Source organism: Athene cunicularia (genome assembly GCF_003259725.1).
Source record: "Athene cunicularia isolate RWA chromosome 5 unlocalized genomic scaffold, athCun1 chr5_part1, whole genome shotgun sequence".
Classification (NCBI taxonomy): domain Eukaryota; kingdom Metazoa; phylum Chordata; class Aves; order Strigiformes; family Strigidae; genus Athene; species Athene cunicularia.
In genome coordinates, this window is record NW_020799101.1 from 19566637 (window position 1) to 19586299 (window position 19663).

Genomic DNA, 19663 nt, shown 5'->3' on the forward strand with positions numbered 1-19663 from the left:
GGGGCCGCGTCCCCGTCCCTGCGGCGCGGCGCGGTGAGGGAGGCGGTGCAAACCCCCAGGGGCGGCGGTGGCTTTGTCTGGAGTGGGTGAGGCGCTTTCACTTCAGCGGCAGGTGCGGTGCCCAGCCTCGCCATAGGGACGGCTCTCAGCGCGCGTAGTCCTGCAGAAACACCTCCCCTGCGCTTGGAGGATGTTTTTATTTTGCGTGTCGTACTGAAAACCAGCACTAATAAGGGCGACAGATTTCTTAGGCTAGGGTGCGTGTGGTAAGAAAACACTTAGAAGAGGAGAAAGGCGAAGGTTGTATGTTACAGAGTTAATAGGAGAGGAGGCGTGAAGGTGTTAGCAAAAGGTGGAGAAATGGGTGGCTACCTTTTGGCTGGAAATAAGCGTTTGTTTTAAATACATAGTAAATAAATGGTTCTCAGAATTCGCATACTCTCTTGGCGAGGCAAAGCATAACCTGAAAAATCATCATATAGCAGTCTAGCATTAGAAATAATGGTACAGCTAGCTGTAAAATTAGAGGAATTGGATTTTAATTGTCTGGTAGGAAATAGCTAAAGTGTGAGCTTTAATGCCTCTCTTCCTGCCTTTTTTTTTTTTTTTTTTTTTTTTTCTCCTTTTTTTCCTTAATCGTTATGGGGCTTGGTTTTGCGTTTAATCCAACAGACAGCGGCTGGGGCTGCGCACTGCTCTGAAAAACAATCCAGGTTGCTGGATTTACTCTTAAAATTGCTTTGTTCGGTATTAGAAATACCTTGGGCAACTCAGACTTAAAAGAGATAATTCATTTAAATGCTGATTCAGTTTAGAAATACTTATTTTAAGACATTGCAGTCAAATTTGATTAAGACTCATTATTTACTTTCAAGTTTTAAAAATCCAAAACTTGCTGAAGTCTGGTGTCGCCTGTGGAAAAACCAGAAATTCTGGTGCTTATTTCATTATTTGAATGTATAACAGCTCTGCATTTATGAAAAGTAGATTATTTAGATTTAGAAAAAAATATACATGTTGTTTTTCCCATGTTACCATTCCTTGTACAGTCAGAGTATTTCTGATTCTTGTATTTATTCTTTCTCTTTTGCGCCCTAGTAGGATTCCAGTGGATGCCCCTTCTACTTGTCTCTTGGTGGAAGACTTGCTTGTCTTTAATGGATACTGCTGCTGCTGGTTGATCTCTGGAGACTTTACAGCTGCTTACCTTCTGAGAGGAGATAGCTACTTGTCCCCTCACGAGGTCCTGGTGGTAGTAGCTTTTTATCAGTAACCATCTGCGGGGAAAAAGAAGATGCCTCTACCTTTTGGGTTAAAATTGAAACGAACTCGACGTTATACAGTATCCAGCAAGAGTTGCTTGGTGGCTCGTATCCAGCTGCTCAACAACGAGTTTGTGGAGTTCACGCTGTCGGTGGAAAGCACGGGACAGGAAAGCCTGGAAGCAGTGGCTCAGAGGCTTGAGTTGCGGGAGGTAAGCGAACCGTCAAGTGAAGGTGTGATTCTTGTCTCTGCTGCTAGGTGGCTTATGTGGTGAATCCTTCCCATTTGGGGCGATCTGTTTACTGGAGCAGCTGGAGTTCCCCTTGTTTCCTCACCTTCTGGCCTTGATGGGGATTTGGATTGCTCCAAAAGAGTTCCAAAATTTACCTTCTAGAGCTAGGGAATGCCCAAGGGGAGGACATGTGAGAAGTGGCAGTGAATAGAAGCTTAGAGCGATTGACAAAGCGACTGTTTTCTAAACCTGATAATGCTGAAAATGGTGTTTAAAAAAAACTCACAAAGCAACCAAAATTTTCTTCTGCCTAAGTAACATGGTTAAGAATTACTGCAAGACTTGAGACAATTTTTAGCAAAGAATATGAGAGAGTGTTGTGTACATGTTTTGTTTTGCTTTTTTTTGTTTGTTGCCTCTTTTTTTCTGATGGATTAGTGCTGTGGAAAGAACCTAAAGCATAAAATGTGATGTGTACCAGTGACCAACTATTTGTATTGCTTGTTCAAATACCACAAACGTGTTTGCAGACACTGTCTTGGAGCAAGCATATAGTACTTTATATCAAGTGCTGGCCTCATGAGGAAACATGGTTTGCACTACTTGAATCTGTATATATCTGTGTAACCTGCCTTTTCCCAAAAAAATTCCTTACTTGATACTTTGAAAGATCCGTCCGCACCTGAAATTTACACGTCTCCCACGCATTTAGTGATTATGCATACATCTCCTGTATGGAGCGAATTATTTCTGAAATGCTGAGCTGCAAAATGTTATTTATAGAAATCTACACTACTCCCAGCATCTGAACCAATGTAATTATTTTATAATTTTATTGAACACGGATGGATTTGATAGCAGTGGTTGAATGCTCTCGGTCCTGTGTAAACTGACATTTCAGTAGTCTAAAAAGGTTTAGGTCATTTTGTAGTCATTAAACTGTGACAGCATGTGCACTTTTGGGGGGAAGGAGACGGAAAATGTAATAAAAGTTTAATTTTTCTAACATTGTTCTCAGAAATATTCGTTTGCTCTGTTATGTGGTCTGCCATATAAAGGTGTTTTAAATATAGGATTCAAATACAGGATGAAAACCCAAGACTTAGGTAACCAAAATAAGAGTAATCGTGAAAATAATTGTTTTCTAATAACTCTGATTTTTTTTTTTTTTAAATGTTGCATTTTTATTGTCAAGCAATGGCAGCCGCTTATAACTCGGTCCTGCAAACATTTATTTCTGTACACAGCATGCATTACTGTAGGATTTCTTGGTAGAAAATTCTATATATAATCAGTTGTGGTAATAAACATTTTTTTTTTTTTTTTCTGTTTGGAGAATAATAAATGAAATAGATGTGAATTCATTAATCTTGAAGAGTTTGTTTACAGTGGTTGTTTTCAGTCCTGATATGCATTCTATTATATTCTTCAAGTACTTTTTTTAGTGTACAGTTATTTTGGAAAAACAGAATTCTGTGCAACAGTGTGACATCTTATTTTTAATCTTGCTCCTTTTAGTAGTAAAGGGAGAATCTAACTACTCTTGTAGTCCTAGTATTTACTGGGAACACATCAGGTATCATATATTTAGAATTCGTTTTTTGTGGTGTGAGTGGAGATTGTCAGTTTTATCTATCTGCTTTCAGATGTCACTGCTAAGTCAACAGAAGGTAAAGAATTTTAACTATATTTGGTTTGCAAAATGCAAAGGCTTTGTCCTCCTGAATGATGACTGCTAGCTTTTATTGAACTAGTCACAGAGTGTTGGAGATGCAGTTTTTTTCAGCTACTCTTCATTATCTCTTTCTTTGAAGCTACTCCTAAAAAAGATGGCAGTTCCCTCAATTAAGAGTCATATATCAGACTAAGGGAGTTGACAGTACACTATTGAACTCTGAGCAGATTCCTTCAGTCATGCATTCTTGCATGGATTATTTTGGCAGGAAATGTGTTGCAATAAAGGGAATGGAAAGTAGGGATATAAATTACTTTCCAGAGCTTGCATTTAAAAAATGTTGTTCTGCCTTTAAATAGTTAGATTGGCCAAGCAGATACTGGATCATTCCTGACTGCTTGCTTAGTAGAAAGTTTTCAGAAAGAAAAATTTGCTCAGCACTTTCCTTAAATCTGCAAAACCAACATTAGTCCTGGATACTGTAAAATACTAAGTACTTTGTACAAGATGTTGCATATTGTTAATGCACTAAGCACACTCAAAGCCTAAGTGTGAATTCAGAGTGTTAAACATGAAAGTATGACTGTTTATTTGAATACTGATACTTAACATAGTTATGAAAACCGATGCATCAGTTTCAGATTACTGTGTATGGGCTATACAGTTATGACATGCAGTTCCCATGCTCCTTCCTAACAGTTTATTGCAGGAGGTATAAGGGGAATCTCTACCTTTTTACACATATAATGGTAAAATTTGTAAATACCTCTTTCTCTCTGGTGTAGTCTGCAATTACTGAATTTGGGCAGTTAATTGAATGGCTTATTTTTAATGCTGTGCCATCTTTTCAGATACTTATTTTAACAGATCTTTATGTAAAGGAGTAGTCTTCAAGTTATACTTTGTGTGGCTAAATACTGGTTTTCTTTTGATTTTTCTAGTTAATACTTCTCAATTTCCAAGTTGTATACTAGTATGGATACATAGGGTTTAGGGAGTCTTAAGTATGTTGACAATTTTATTTTTTTACTGAATGGTAGACTTTACAGAAAAGTAAAATGAGTGCATTAAACTAAGAACATCTGGTATTCCCAGAATGTGATTCATAAGCAACGGGTATGTAAACCATCTCTCTTAAACTGAGGAGCTGGGGAAAGGGAGCATAAGTTACCCTTTCTCGTGCAGCCTGTCTTTTATCCTGTGAGAGAACTATAACCAACCTTGATTTATTCAAAAAGTTGGATAAGTTGTGGAAAACCATTCTGGAATTACAAGTTTTGAAAAACTACTGAGAGCTCTGATTGTTAACTACATTAAGAAGTACGTGCAGCACTGATAATCTTGCATCTAGGGCACGAGTATACAAATTAAATACTTGAAAACATAGGAAAAAAATTTAAGTAGTAATATAGCTATATATCTATAGGTGTTTGGCAGGAGATGTTATGACTGATTTACTTCTCTTTCTGAATCTTGTTTTGTTTCTGTTTTCTAATGTCCCTTCACTCTGGGTTAGAAGTGTTAAATTCTGCTACTGTGTACAAGCAGAGAGTCTGACTTAACTGCAGATATGTGGTAGACATTTGGGCCCAAGTACAAAAAACAATGGTAGGGAACTTCTGTGAAGAGTATGTGTTGTGCATATGCAAGTTCCTGTGTTTGTTTTGGACATGAATAGAAAGCAAGGAATCAAGGTTATCTGGGTCCTGAGTAATTTAGAAGTTCCTCAAACAGTGCTTCAGAAATGCTTGAACTATGCTGTAAAACTTTGTTCTGAATTCTAAAATACCAGCTCTTGTTTAGAGAAGACACAAAAAAATGACTTTAATTCAGTATGGTGATTCTTAAATGTGTGTTTTGCATATGTAAAAAGTGCTTTTAAATAAGACCAAGTGCAACCATAAATATTCTTACCTCTATATGTACCAGTAAACATATTGACTGGCAAATAAAAGTTGGGCCAAGTCATGATAGAGGGGTCACTAACATAATAATGCTTTGTATCAAAGTCTGACAAAATTTTAGCTAATGCTTGGAGAAATCAGAGAAGAAGCAGTGCTCATAGCTGAACTGCTATGGTTGCCTCTCTGAACCAAATTTTCCTTAAAATTAGGAAAGGAGAAATTGTCTTGGAGGAATGTATGTAAAGATGCAGACCTTCAGTGTGTAATTATTCTAAAAAAGGTACTTTATCGAAAACCAAACTTGACTCAATCACAAACATATATATAAATGTGCCATAACTGTAATTTAGGAACCAAGATAAACTACAGGACAGAGCAGTTAGCCAAAAATCAGTATCTGCCTCAATGCAGTTATTGTAGTTCTTCCTTTTACTGAAATAAAAAACCTGTATATTCAGGTACAGGATTTGCCCTCAGTCTTATTACACTGAACACCACAAAATTTTTTTTCATGAAAGCAGTAGGGGTAGTTAAGAAGCCTTGCCCATAATTTCTTCAGCTTTTTTATAAAATTAGGTCAGAATTTGAATATACCAGTTAATTGTATTTTTTCACTGTCCCTGTCTGTGAATTGCTGTACAGTTTTTTACTAATTTTGACAGAAGAGTTTTTCTTTACTTCTGATGCAAAGACATTAGCTTATTGTTTAGTTTTTTTAGACTACTTTGAAATTTTGAATTTAAGCCTCATGAATGGGAACGTGATACTCTTTTTAATGTCAGTACTGTGTAAGGTGTGAGTCAAAAGCAGGTATGTGAGTCCATCCTTCTTGGAGTCTTGGGCAGTGGTGGGGAAAAAAATAACATGATTTTCTAAAAAAAGCATGTTTCTACATTTCTTGGTCATGTTGATAACTGACCTGGTTCTGAAAGAGGTTAAAATAGGTCTTGGCTATAATGTCTCACATGCACTATGAAGGCATTGCTCTTTAGCTTGTTAATTAGCTGGTTTACCTTCTCTAATATACTGATGAGTAGAATCTGCCTTGCCTGTCGAAAGACCATTTAGTCAAGATATTTGCAGGGTGTAAAACACAGTGTATTGTGATTTGTGCAGTGTTTTAATTTGAATAAGTTAGAATATGTCAGATTACCTTACAAAGTATTGGTTTTGGTTAATTTTTATCCTGCTGTTTTGCTTTAAACTATAGTTGGCTATTGCTTTGTTTAAGTAGCATTTGGGAAACCCATGTTGGAGTAGTTAGGAGAAAATAGTTGTGTGTATGTTGGAAAGAAGGTTTGGCTTATGAAAGATGTAAGACTTAAGACTGACTTCTCTCTGTATTCGTATAGCTACCCTGCTAAACACGCCCTCCTGCAGCTACAGTTGAAGATCTAGAAAAACAGAAGTAGTATAAGCAAAAGTACCCTAAAGTGAGAAGCTTCAAACGGGGAAAATGGAGGGATATGAAGCTAGCCGGCAGTCCTCCTTTTTCTGCAAGAACAATTGGTCACGGTAGTATGCAGAGTGTAACTTTCCACTCGGTGGCTGGTACATGACAAGACTCACAGGTTTTTTTCTCCACCACTTCCAGGAAGTCTTGGATCTTGTACACTGGCCAGTCCAGGCTGCTCCAAATCCTTTCTCCCCTAGAGATTGGGAAGATCTGTGGAGCAGGTTGTCTGCTGTGATAAGAGTGGAGTTTCTGGAGAATTTTCAGGGCCTCTTCTCTTCTTCTGTTCTTAACATTGGGTGTAGCATAAAGCTTTCATTTGGTATCTGGCAGTTGTGCATAGTGCAGGATTATTAACCCAGTTCTCCTGCATGCAGTTTATTTAAACTGTGATACCCTCATGGCAGGAGCTGTTTTGTATCCAAGCATATAATAAAGCTAGACACGGTGGAGCCCTTGCGCTAACTGGGGTTTTGTAAGTCCAAATGCAGTGCTTATCCTTCAGTAATGAGAAGGTGCTTTCAGCACTTTGTTCAGGAGAGTCTTATGGCTTGTCTTATTTGTATGTACAAGTGTAAAAGAGGAAGAGCCTAAAAATACGTTTTGATTACATTCTTCTGTAAACGCTCTTATTGTTTTCTTTTTATAATTTCTTGATTCATGTCTTAGGATGGTGATTCCTCAGGTCGCTGTACCCTTGAGGCAAGTAGCAGACTGCATTAATTAAAAGGCATTGTATTAACAATTAGAAAACAATTCTCTTTTCCAGTCTATTTGTAACCTGTGAGATATTCCGTAAGATTTGTAATGTAGGATGTGGAAATTAGCTGGGGAAATACATAGTTAAATACATAAGTTTGAAGTAAACTTTGAACACTATTATGCCTCAAGGGAATGTGTGGTAAAGTCTTTTTCTCCTCTCTGCGTCCACAAAATGTGGTGGGTTTTTTTTTGTGTTTTTTTCTTTTTAGTCTGGTGTTCTATAGAGAATGATTTTTTTCTCTAATAATTCTCTATAAATGGTGTTTTGTCACCATCCTAGGGAATGTAACTTTTTCTTTATATTGGCAAAAAATGAAAGGCACAGTTGAGTTTGGGGATCATAATAGGTGCTGTTAAGTTCAAGTGAGAAGATTAAACACATTTGACATCTGGCATATGCGTTTGTCAGTTTTATTTCTTTTCTAGGTAGTGTAAACTGTGACCAAAACAGACCCTGAGATTCTGTATTAAAACATGTTTCTGCTATTCTGCTTCAGAATAAGTGGTATACAGAAATGATGTGTAGATTAGAGCCAAAGTGAAATTATATTAGGGATAAGACTGATCTGTACTACGGAAAATAAAATGAAAGACAGCAGTTAGTACTTCCCTGTACGAACTGCCTGATATTAGTTAGCTACAACTATCTCATTGATTCCATTTCAAATTATAAAACAGACGAGAAACAGCAAAGTATGCTCAATAGATGTGGAAACTGATGAGAATTTTTAATGCTCAGTTTTTAATGGGTTTGTAAAAGATAACACCTTTTTTTTTTTTAAGTGTTATTTACATCCAGGAATTTATCAGTAAGCTGTTTCTTTGTCAGCACCAATTCTATAATGACATAAAATCACATAATACTTGAGTTGGAAGAGACCTCTGAGGGTTGCATGATCCCACCCTCTGCTCAGGAAGGCCAGCTTGGATCAGGTGGCTCAGGGATTGCCTGTGTGAGTTTGAGTGCCTCCAGGGATAGAGATTTGACACCTTTTTGGGCTACCTGTTCTAGTGTTTGCCTAGTCTTGTGAAAGTTTTTTTTTCTTATCTAATTGGGATTTCCCACATTGCAGTTTGTGCCTAGAGCTTCTCATTCTTGTGCAGTGAGCACTTCCAAGAAGAGCCTGTTTCTCTATTCTGTATACCCTGCTCTTAAGCAATTGAAGTTCACAGTAAGATTTTACTTTAGTCTCTTCCTAAGACTGATCAGCCCAACTTCTCTGACTCATCATACATCATGTTAAAAGATATAATCTAATCACCTACATTAGTGTAGTTTTGTGGCACTTGTACCTGATGAAACTCCTCTGCTTAATTTAGGAACTCTGGTTGACATCATGGATTAAGTCACTACCTCCAATTTGAGCTATAGTGCTCTGTTAGTTCTTGGTACTTTTGTGTTCTTGATAACTCTTGGACTTGTATGCAAAAATGTTTACTGTTCCTGTCCGTAGTGACAGAAGAGCTAGGTAGAAAGTAACTGTGCAGAAATTCCATGTTCTTTTTTTATTTCTAGTCAATTTTTTCTCAAAGGGGTTGGGTCATGAATAAGTCACTAAAATAAATGAACCTCAAAGTAACGTTAATCTTAACAGCTTAACATATTTTAAGAACTATGTCATGACATTCTTTTTAGCATTGGATGTTGTCCTGAGCTGCTAATAATAAAATGTTTTAGCAATGAATAAAATTGGATTCTATTTTAATCAGTGCGAATATTCCAGGGTGCATAAACTCCTCTGCAAACTCACAGGATCAAATTCTGCCCTTGAAGTTAAGTGAAAGGTTTGCATACAAGTCAGAAGACAAGCTTTGGTCCATAGTGTTTTGCCTGGTTTTCATTTTATTTTTGATAGTCCAGATTGGAGGAGTTTGTAAGGGAAAATACTGTGGCAGAAGAATCTTATTTAAGATATGCTGGATTCCAGAGAATATTTAAAAATGTGGAAGCATTTTTCTTAGTCTATTGTGCCAGTAACTCAGTTCTGTGTGTAAGCAAGAAAAGGTGGTCAGTGTTGTAAAGAGACACCAGTGCAAGTGATAATCATGCCTTAAAAACAGGCTATACATTCAGTTTAGACTTCTGGGTGTAGAACCAGGAGTATCTCACATCAGAGTGTGAAACAGTCATGATGTTAACAGAAGTTTGTGCTCTTTCTTTCCTTACCTTTCTGTTATGTATTTGTGCTTCTTTGGGGCTTAAAGACACCAAGGCTGCAGATGAAAGTTACTCAGTTAATTAGAAATTTTTGCATACATTTCAAATTGGTTTCCAAAAGTGTTTGTGTGCTGTCTTTTACAGAAGTCTTTCAACTTTGTTGCTGTGCTTTTGTAATTCTGTAGCTGTTACCTGTAGGTTTCAGTCTCTGCCTTGGCTTCTGCTCTCACCCAGAAGGTTGTGGTTTGATGTTTCAGATCACACTCAGCCAGGGTCTCATGCAGTTGACCTGTTGGCTGTGTGGGCTGAAGCAGCACAGTAGGCTTTGTGTTTTTGAGCTTTTCCTAGCAAGTGAGATCAAGTAACTTATGGCATATAGTTCAAGTTTAACTGTTGTTTCTTGGTTCTCTAGTTTACTTCCTGTCTTGCATTATGTATACATTACATCTATAACACTCAGAAGTTACAGGATGTCACAGCATCACAGCCTGACTTTGGCTCCTTTAATTGTGCACATGGTGTTAACAGTCTTGTAATGAAAGTGAAATACAATGTTTCACATGCATTCCTTTCTTCAGTCTGCAGGAAGGATTGAGGAGTAGTCATCTGGTACATCTTATACTCATCAGTGTGTGATGTTGCAGTGAACATAGTATTTTTTTTCTTAATAGTGTTTGTGTGGTAGTGCTGTTATAATTTCTAACATCTTATGGAATCTTAAGATATTCTCAATATCTTTGTGGAGTGGCCAAGGTTGCCACACGCTACATCTTGTGGATGGGGGATTGAAGCACAGGTATAAAAGCAAATGTTGTCTGAAGTATCTGCAAACTTTTGTGTGCTTGGACTGAGAAATTAAGAAAACAGTGTTTATAGTATTTGTATTCAGAGCCATTTTCCTTTTGTCGTCTTGAAACTGGAAGTATTTTATGAGTTCTTAAATTTGACTCTTGTTTTTCAGAATTCAGAAGTGAAGAGCAGACAGTGTCCACCTATAGAAAATTTGATTTGTAGGATTTGCTTTACAAGAGAACTCTGTTTCTGCTGTTGGAATACAGTCTGTTTCTGGTGATTTTTAAACTTTCCCAACCACAAAACTATTTTTGTATATACCAGCATTTTGCCTTTTCTCCAGATGTGTTCTACTATACTGAAAACTGCATTTTACTTCTATGAACTGTTCTGTTTAAATATAATTTTTGTATTACACCCTGTCTTTTTATCAAATAGGACCAGAATTGTCTTAGGTTGCAGAAGGGATCTTAAGGTTAAATTGGGCAGGCTTCATTCTAACTTTTTTTTTTTTTAATCTTCTGAATACTGATTTTGCAATTAGATGGTAACAGTAATTTTAATTTAGAGGATTTTTTTTTTTTTTTAACATTGGAGAAAAAACCCATCAAAACCTACCAACACCTGTGTTGATGCTAATTTAGAGAGAGGTGAGGAAGTACATTATGCCAATATACAGTGTCAAAAGAACATTGTGCCTTAAAATTGGCTCTAATTTCCAACAGAAAATGCTTTTATGGAATAGGTGGTTCTGTTAGTTTAATGTTACACCTTGGCTTTTGTACCCAAAATACTTAACGACCCGTGCTGCTACGGTCTTCACTGCTGTCCTTGAGGCCTGGGATGTAGCATACCTGCCCGTGCTGTGGTAGTTACATGCATAGGCAGCCTGTCAGAAATGTAAAGGATAACCAGAATACCATAAGGTTAGACCCTCGTCCTGTCTAGACTATAAACTGAGAAGATGTATGTGTATGAATGTTCAGATGTGTATATAGATGAGTTTTCACAGGAAAGTACTAAAATAGCCTATCATAGAATGGTTTGGGTTGGAAGGGACCTTAAAGATCATCTAGTTGTTCCAACCCCCTTGCCATGGGCAGGGACACCTTCCACTAGACCAGGTTGCTTAAAGCCCTGTCCAACCTCGCCACGAACACTTCCAGGCAGGGGGCATCCACAACTGCTCTGAGCAACCTGTTCCAGTATCTCACCACACTCACGGTAAAGAATTTATTCCTTATATCTAATCTAAATCTACCCTCATTCAGTTTAAAACCATTACCCCTTGTCCTATCACTACATGGCCTTGGAAAAAGTCCCTCTCCAGCTTGCTTGTGGGCCCCCTTTAGGTACTGAAGGCTACTATAAGGTCTTCCTGAAGCCTTCTCTTCCCCAGACTGAACAACCCCAACTCTCTCAGCCTGTCTTCATAAGGGAGGTGCTCCAGCCCCCCAGTCATCTTTGTGGCCTCTTCTTGACCCACTGGAGCAGGTCCATGTTCTGATGTTGTGGACCACAGAGCTGGACACAGCACTCACTGCAGGTGGGGTCTCACGAGGACATAGTAGAGTGGGAGGATCGCCTCCTTTGACCTGCTGGTCATGCTTCTTTTGATGCAGCCTAGGATACCATTGGCTTTCTGGGCTGCAAGCACACATTGCTGGGTCATGTTAAGCTTCTCATTAACCAACACTCCCAAGTCCTTCTCCACAGGGCTGCTCTCAATCTGTTTTCTGCCCAGCCTGTATCTGTGCTTGGGATTGCATCAAGGACCTTGCACTCGGCCTTGTTGAAGTTCATGAGATTTTCACAGACCCACCTCTCAAGCCTATCAAGGTCCCTCTGGATGGCATCCCTTTCATCCAGTATGTTGACTGCACTACATGGCTTCATGTCATCAACAAACTTGCTGAGGGTACACTCAATCCATGCTGCTGACAAAGATGTTAAACAGAACCAGTCCCAACACCAACCCCTGAGGATTGCTACTCATTGCTGGTCTCTACTTGGACATTGAGTCATTAACTGCAACTCTTTGATTGTGATCATCCAACCAATTCTTTATCCACAGAGTGGTCCATCCGTCAAATCCATGTGTCTCCACTTTAGAGACAAGGATATTATGCAGAACAGCGTCATAAGCTTTGCACAAGTCCAGGTAGATGAGCTCAGTTGCTCTTCCCTTATTCAACACTGTAACCCCTCTGTAGAAGGCTGCCAAATTTGTCAGGCATGATTTGCTCTTAATGAAGCCATGTTGGCTGTCACCAGTCACCTCCTTATTTTCCATGTGACCTAGCAGTTTCCAGGAAGATCTGCTCCATGATCTTGCTGGACACAAAGGTGAGACTGACTGGCCTGTACTTCCCTGGATCCTTTTTATTTCCCTTCTTAAAAGTGGCTGTTTATGTTTCCCCTTTTCCAGTCAGTGGGAACTTCACCAGACTGCCACGCTTTCTCAGATATGGATAGTGGTTCAGCCACTTCATCTGCCAGTTCCCTCAGGACCTGCGGATGCATCTTATCAGGTCCCATGGACTTGTGCACCTTCAGGTTCTTTACATGGTCTTGAACCTGATCTTCTCCTACAGTGGGTGGTTCTTCCTTCTTCCAGTCCCTGCCTTTGCCTTCTGTGACTTGGGTGCTGTGCCTGGAGCAATTGATGGTGAAGACTGAGGTGAAAAAGTCATTGAGTACCTCAGCCTTCTTATCCAGGGGTAATCAGATCTCCCATTTCTTTCTGGAGAGGGCCCACATTTTCCTTAGTCTTCCTTTGGTCACCAATGTACCTATAGAAGGTTTTTCTTACTGCTCTTAACATCTCTGTCCAGATTTATTTCTATCAGGGGTTTGGCTTTCCTGACCTGATCCCTGGCTGCTCAGACAGTTTCTCTGTATTGCTCCCAGGCTGCCTGTCCTTGCTTCCACCCTCCGTAGGCTTCCTTTTTGTGTTTGAGCTTGTCCAGGAGCTTCTTGTTGATCCATGCAGGCCATCAGGTGGTTTTACCTGACTTCCTCTTTGCTGGGATACATAGCTCTTGAGCTTGGAGGAGGTGACCCTTGAATGTCAACCAGCTTTCTTGGGCCCTTCTTCCCTCCAAGGCTTTATCCCATGCTACTCTGCCAGGCAGATCCCCGAAGAGGTCAAAGTCTGTTCTTCTGAAGTCCAGGGTAGCGAGCCTGTTGTGTGCCCTCCTTCTGCCCTAAGGATCTTGAACTCCACCATTTTGTGGTCACTGCAGCCAAGGCTGCTCTTGAGCTTTACACTCCCCACCAGCCCCTCCTTGTTGGTGAGAACAGGGTCCAGCATAGCACCTCTTCTTGATGGATCCTCTATCACTGGGCGAAGGAAGTTATCATCAATGCATTCCAGAAACCTCCTGGATTGCTTATGCCCTGCTGTGTTGTTCCTCCAGCAGACTTTGGGGTGGTTGAAGTCCTCCATGAGGACTGGGGTTTGTGAACATGAGACTGCTCCTATCTGTCTGTAGAAGGCCTCATCTATTCAGTCTTCCTGGTTGGGTGACCTGTAGCAGTCTATAATGTCAGCTGTCCCTGCCCTCCCTTTAATTCTGACCCTTGAGCTCTTGGTCTGCTTCTCATCCATCCCAGGCAGAGCTCCATGCACTCCAGCTAGTCACTGACATAGAGGGTGAGTCCCCTTCCTTGCCTCCCCTGCCTGTCCTTCCTAAAGAGCCTGTATCCTTCCATTCCACTGATCCAGTCACAGGAACCATCACACCACATCTCCATGATGCCGATAGGATCATAGCCCTGCAGGCATGCGCACATCTCTAACTCCTCTTGTTTATTCCCCATGCTATGTGTGTTTGCATAGACACATTTAAGTTGGGCCCCTGATGAAGCTGACTTACTGGCTGGAGTGACAGATTAATTTGTGCTGCTCTTCAGGTGTTCTCCTGCTGACCTGTGACCCCTCTTCAGGCTCTGGGCTTCTATTGCTGGCACTGGCATCTATTGCTGATAGGAGAGGGATGGATTGAGATTCCTTTCCCCAGCATCTTTAGTTTAAAGCCCTCTTCACCAGCTTGGCAAACCTATGGCTGAAGATGCTCTTCCCCCTCTCTGACAGATGGACCCATCAGCCTCTAGTAGACAAGGTTTCTCAAAGTGAGTCCCATGGTCTAAGTAGCCAAACCCCTGGCTGTGGCACCAGTCCTGTAACCATGTGTTGATTTTCCAGATTTGAATGGTCCTTTCAAACCCCTTCCCTTGGACTGGGAGGATTGATGAGAAAACTACCTTCACTCCGGAGTCCCTTACTGCCCCTCCCAGAGCTCTGTAATCCTTCTTGATACTCCTCAGACTGCTCCTGGCTGTATCACTCATGCCCACATGAAACAACAGCAGATAATAGTCAGTGGACTGTAAGAGGCTCAGCAGTCTCTCGGTGACATCCCTGATATGAGCCCTTGATAAGCAGCACAACTCTCCAGAGCGTGCGTCTGGTCAGCAGATGGGTGCCTCTGTACCTCCCAGAAGAGAGTTTCCTCCTGCTGTCACCCATCGCCTTTTCCTCCTTGCTCTGGTGGTTCTATGGGGAGCAGCTGGAGCTGCCTTACTCAGCTCCAGCGTCTCTCCCGAGGTGACGGGTCTTTTCTCCTGAGTCTGCAGGGCAGTGAAGTGGTTCTGCCAGGGCACCTCAGGCTTCGGGGGAAGTCTCTTCCTCCTCCTGGTCCTTGCCGTTGCAAGCTTCCATTCTTCTGCGTTACTGCCCCCCTCCCTCTCGTGTGTGCCGCTGGGGGTTTGTGGCTGTGGGTCCAGTGCAGACTGTGCATGGAACGAGCTGTCGAACTCCTCCTCCGGCTCCGTGATGCTACGCAGCCTTCTCACGGCTCCTGCGGCTCAGCACCTGCCGCAGCACACCCTCCCCTGGGCACAGGTTTTGCCGGCAGGTCTGCTGCCTGTCCCTGCCCCGGGAGAAAGGTCCGGGCCCTTCCTGCAGCCTCTCCCCTCACAGCTCCGTCTGGGGGCGCCATCGGCCGCCGCTGGGGGGGACGGTGCAGCCCCCCCGGCCAGAGCTGCCGCCCTTGCTCTCAGAGGAGCGCCCGCCGTCCTGCCCTGAGGGTCTGGCGGGATGGGTGCCCTTGCCCTGCGCAGATGGTCACAGAATGGTGCCCGCTTGCTCGGTTATGTGGACTTAAAGTCTCTCACTCGGCCAGTGGAACGTCCCTCCTTCAAAGAGGTGTCCTCCTGCACAAATTGCCGTGCCGTGTCCTGGTGGCTGGCACTCCCTGTTGTGGGAGTCTTGGGTGGCAACTGTTACTCCTGGCGTCACCCATACCTCATTAGCTGCCATCTCTCATGAGAGCCTCCAACTCCTGGTGGGGCTCCACTCTCCCCTGGGGTTTCCCTGGCTCAGGAAACTTCCCCATACACCATGATCCCCCGCTCCGCTGAGAAACGTGCCTGTGCTGGAGGTGATCACCTCGACAATGTACTAGCTCTTGCTCCCCAATTAATTTTAAATCTGTGCTCCAAAGCATTAAAATGCTAGAGCTTCTGAGAAAAAAACAGTAAATCCTTTACTAGGTAGACAGTTTTTCCAAGTCTAATTCATAGAAATGATTGATGTAAAAAAAAATCATTATGATGAGTAGTCCTTTGCTTTATAAAACTTCATCTTTAATAGCTTTATTTTGCATAAGTTAAAAACATCTGAAAACATGTAAAGAAAAGCGTTGGATTAAAGGTGTTGGTATTTTTACCATTTCTACATATAATAGTGTATGTAGCAAGGAGAATTTCCATGTAAATGCTTACAGATGTAACTGGTAATTTATAGCATTCCCTTATCTCCATCATTCAGTTAAAAAACTTGTAATTATGATTTCTAGTCTTGCTACGATAATGACATGAATATTTTCCAGTCCACATCTCTTTGCTGGTCCAGAACTGAATAAGTACTGCAGGAGCAGATTTTAGTCAGTTTAAACACAGTGAAAAAATTGAAATTTGAATTAATGGCTCTGCAGTGTGGATTTGGAACTGTACTGTGGAGTTATAGAACAGATCCAAACCCTTCCTCAGAAGAGATCTAATCAAAGTTAGATTGTGTTGCTCAAGATGTTGTCCACTGGGATTTTTACATTCTAGGAATGGACATCCCTCAGTCTCTGGGGCACTCTATTTCAGTACATACTGTATTTTATGTTTTGGCTTGGTCAAGAGTTGCTGGCTCAGGCAAGGTAGCTTGCTGCTGTACCTGTTCATTTTCTTGCTCGTGGGATGAGCCATGCATATGCTTTAATGAGCTTCTCTTTGACTGACCAACTCTCCTATGTTCTTTTGTCCTTCAGCATCCCATGTGATCCTGCCTGCCAGTTCACCAGAGAAGCCAGACCTTGCTCTCCCGATGTCCAGTGTCATTTTCTATTTGCCTTCCTCATTTCCCTTAGTTTTTCAGTCACACATAAATGCTTACTACTAACATTCGTAAATTGCCACAGCAGGGTCAGAAACTATTTGCAATTAAAGGATGGTTTTGGCAATGTTTTAGGTATGGGACCTTATGTATGTGGATTGCTTATCTGGAAGGAATGTCTGCTTTTGATATTAAATGTCTCTCCAGTTCTCTAGGTGTTCAATAACCCATAGCCTTAGTGTTTTTAAAAAAATTATTTCTAGGTAGCAAGACTTTCATACAATGTATGTTCTCTAATACTGCAATATTAATTTTTTTCATCATTGAAATGCCTCTTTTTCAGATTACATATTTCAGTCTGTGGTATTATAATAAGCAGAATCAGCGTAGATGGGTAGATTTGGACAAGCCTCTGAAAAAGCAGCTGGACAAATATGCCTTGGAGCCAACAGTGTATTTTGGAGTAGTGTTCTATGTGCCTACTGTTTCTCAGCTTCAGCAGGAGATTACCAGGTAAACTTTATAGGTGTGTCTATAATTTTGCTTTCAGAGTTCTGAAATGTATGGTTTATTTAAAAATTGCTTTCCCCTCCCTCTATAGAAATGGAAATTATTAGTTTAGGCTGAATTTATGTTAAAACTGTGTATTTATTTCTTTTTCAAATATTTAAAATATGTGATAAACTAAGGAAATAACTTTTTGGTGATCTTAGAAATCCGTTTACACCTATTTTCAGTAATAGGCATACTTGCATGGTCAGACTTTTCATTGTTTTAATCCCTTCATATTTGTCTGTTTGTTTTGAAGAGCCATATGTTGCTTTTGGGGACATCCATCCTGCACAAAGCACAGGTGGATTTTATTGAGCTATGTTTTCCTTTATTTTGCTTTCAGTACTTTCTGTACTTTCAGTACAATACATTGGCAAACTACAGGCTAAGCTTCATCTTGTGATTTTTTTTTAAATTTTTTTTTTTTTTTTTTTTTTGGTGTATCACTGGGCAATGATGTTAGCGTTGATATGATGTATCCGTTTCTACTGTGAATCTGGGGAACACCACATAAGTGGTGCTGACTGCAGGGGAAAAATAAAATTGAGCATATATACTGGCCAGTTATTCCTATGGGCCTATACATTGGCTTCTAGTGTCTTAATGTGTATGGTTGTTCTGATTTATTTATTTTTATCAGTACAAAACCAGTAACTAGTTTATAAGTATGTATTTGTTATTTCAGAAATACGTGTTTGCATTAATCAACCCGTTTAAGCTGGTAACTTCAAGTTGGCCCTCCTTTGAGTGGGGAGTTGAACCAGATGATCACTTAGATGTCCTTTCCAGTTTAATTTATTCCGTGGTTACATGAAACTGGCTTTATAAACTCTGGTGCTAAAATACCTTGCCAGAGACTAATTGTGGCATGAAAGCTTTTCAGGGAGATAAAACTCTCGGTGCAGACACTGGTGCTGTAATATATTGCTCAATGCCTGGCAGCTTTAGTTTTTGTTTTGTGTGAATTTCTGTAAAATTATTTTCTTTCTGAAAACTCTGAAGTTTTGTTTTTTTTTTCAGCAATTTTACTGGCTTAAAAAGTAATCCTAGTGTTTGTTTTGTTTTGTTTTTGTTTTTTTGTAAATGTCTTTGGTTCAGATTCTGTGCTTCTTGGTGTACTAGGAGGCATCATGGTGTTGCATTGAATAGCTGAATTGCCTGAAAAATATTGAATATTCTTCTCTGGCATTTATTTAAATAATATATTTATTCTGGAGCTTTAACAATAACTTTGCAGTGTGCAGTCACATAGAAAGCAGTTTATGTGCCAACTTTATACTCGGGTTGTAGAGGATGGTACTTGCTTTGGTGTAAGATAGTGAGGGTCTGGATTAATTTCAGAAATCTGTGGATTTTTTTCATGCATTTTCTATATAAATGAGATTAAGCATGTTTAAGCAAACGATATGTTTAATGTGCACCAGGATATGGAAATGTCATAAGCAAAAGAGATGGTATTTGTACTATCATGAGGTAGTGTCAAGATTCTTTGTGTGTTTATTTTTAATAGCAGTTCTATGGAAAGAGCTTACATTCTGCTGCTTGACTGGGAAGATTTATTTCCCCAAATGCCTTGATAGGCGGTGGCTTTTTCCTTTCCTCTTTTAAGGCCTGGGTTTAGTCCCAGCTGTTAGGTGTGTTTTATCAGGATGGTATCTACTGTCATATGGCATACAGCTTTTTTGTAGTAGGATACACAAGAGACAAAACAATATTTATAAAATGGCACTGTATTTAACAGGCTATTAAATAGTGAGGGAAGAGAGCCATCTTTTAGCCTGATGAAATTTGTGTGGAGTTTACCGGGCCTTTCTGATCACTGAATGAATTGCAGCACATCCTTCCATGTTCTCAGTATTAAAGCCTTACTTCACAAGAGTTGGCATACAATATGAGGGTGTGGTAGTAGATAGGTATCTTGGACATCCTTTGTTTTAAAAGGTAGCAGTATTTGATTCTGCAGTGATACGTAAAACCTAAGGGAAGAGTTAGCAAAGACCATGAAATAGTGGGTCTGAACGATGAGGAACGATGAGGAAGGCTACCCTCTCCACAGAAACTGGGGAATGCAAAGAAGAATAGGAAATGCAGGCATATCTGCACTATCTTTAAATTAAGAATGTTGGCGCTTTTTTTTCCTCCCCCCCCCCCCTTTTTTCCCCCCCCCCCCCCCGCAGGTATCAGTATTATTTGCAGTTAAAGAAAGATATCTTGGAGGGCAACATTCCTTGCACGCTGGATCAAGCAATACATCTAGCTGGTTTAGCTGTTCAAGGTAAGGCAATTGTGCCAATTATCTAATGTTACATTAGAAACTTCAGGGATACATTGTCTATTGCATGTTTACTATGTATGGCTCAAAGACCCAGTTCAGTAAGTTATGAAAGGCTTGTTCCTTTGAACTTTGTCAAATGAGCTGAGGAGGGGGAACAGTGGAATCAGTGGCCCTAAACTTGCTGGTATTTCTGTGCAGTCCTCAGAGGT

General features: G+C 40.5%; 1 protein-coding gene across 3 annotated transcripts in view; it reads left to right on the forward strand.

Annotated features, from left to right (window-relative positions):
* PTPN21 (protein tyrosine phosphatase, non-receptor type 21) overlaps positions 1 to 19663 on the forward strand; it is a 50979-nt gene that overhangs the window by 2929 nt on the left and 28387 nt on the right. For all 3 annotated transcript variants that reach the window (XM_026849573.1, XM_026849571.1, XM_026849572.1), the window contains exons 2-4: positions 1102 to 1474; positions 16971 to 17140; positions 19357 to 19454. In XM_026849573.1, coding sequence (XP_026705374.1) covers positions 1295 to 1474; positions 16971 to 17140; positions 19357 to 19454 — 448 coding nt within the window. In that variant the 5' untranslated portion in view covers positions 1102 to 1294. The remainder of the gene's footprint in view (positions 1 to 1101; positions 1475 to 16970; positions 17141 to 19356; positions 19455 to 19663) is intronic.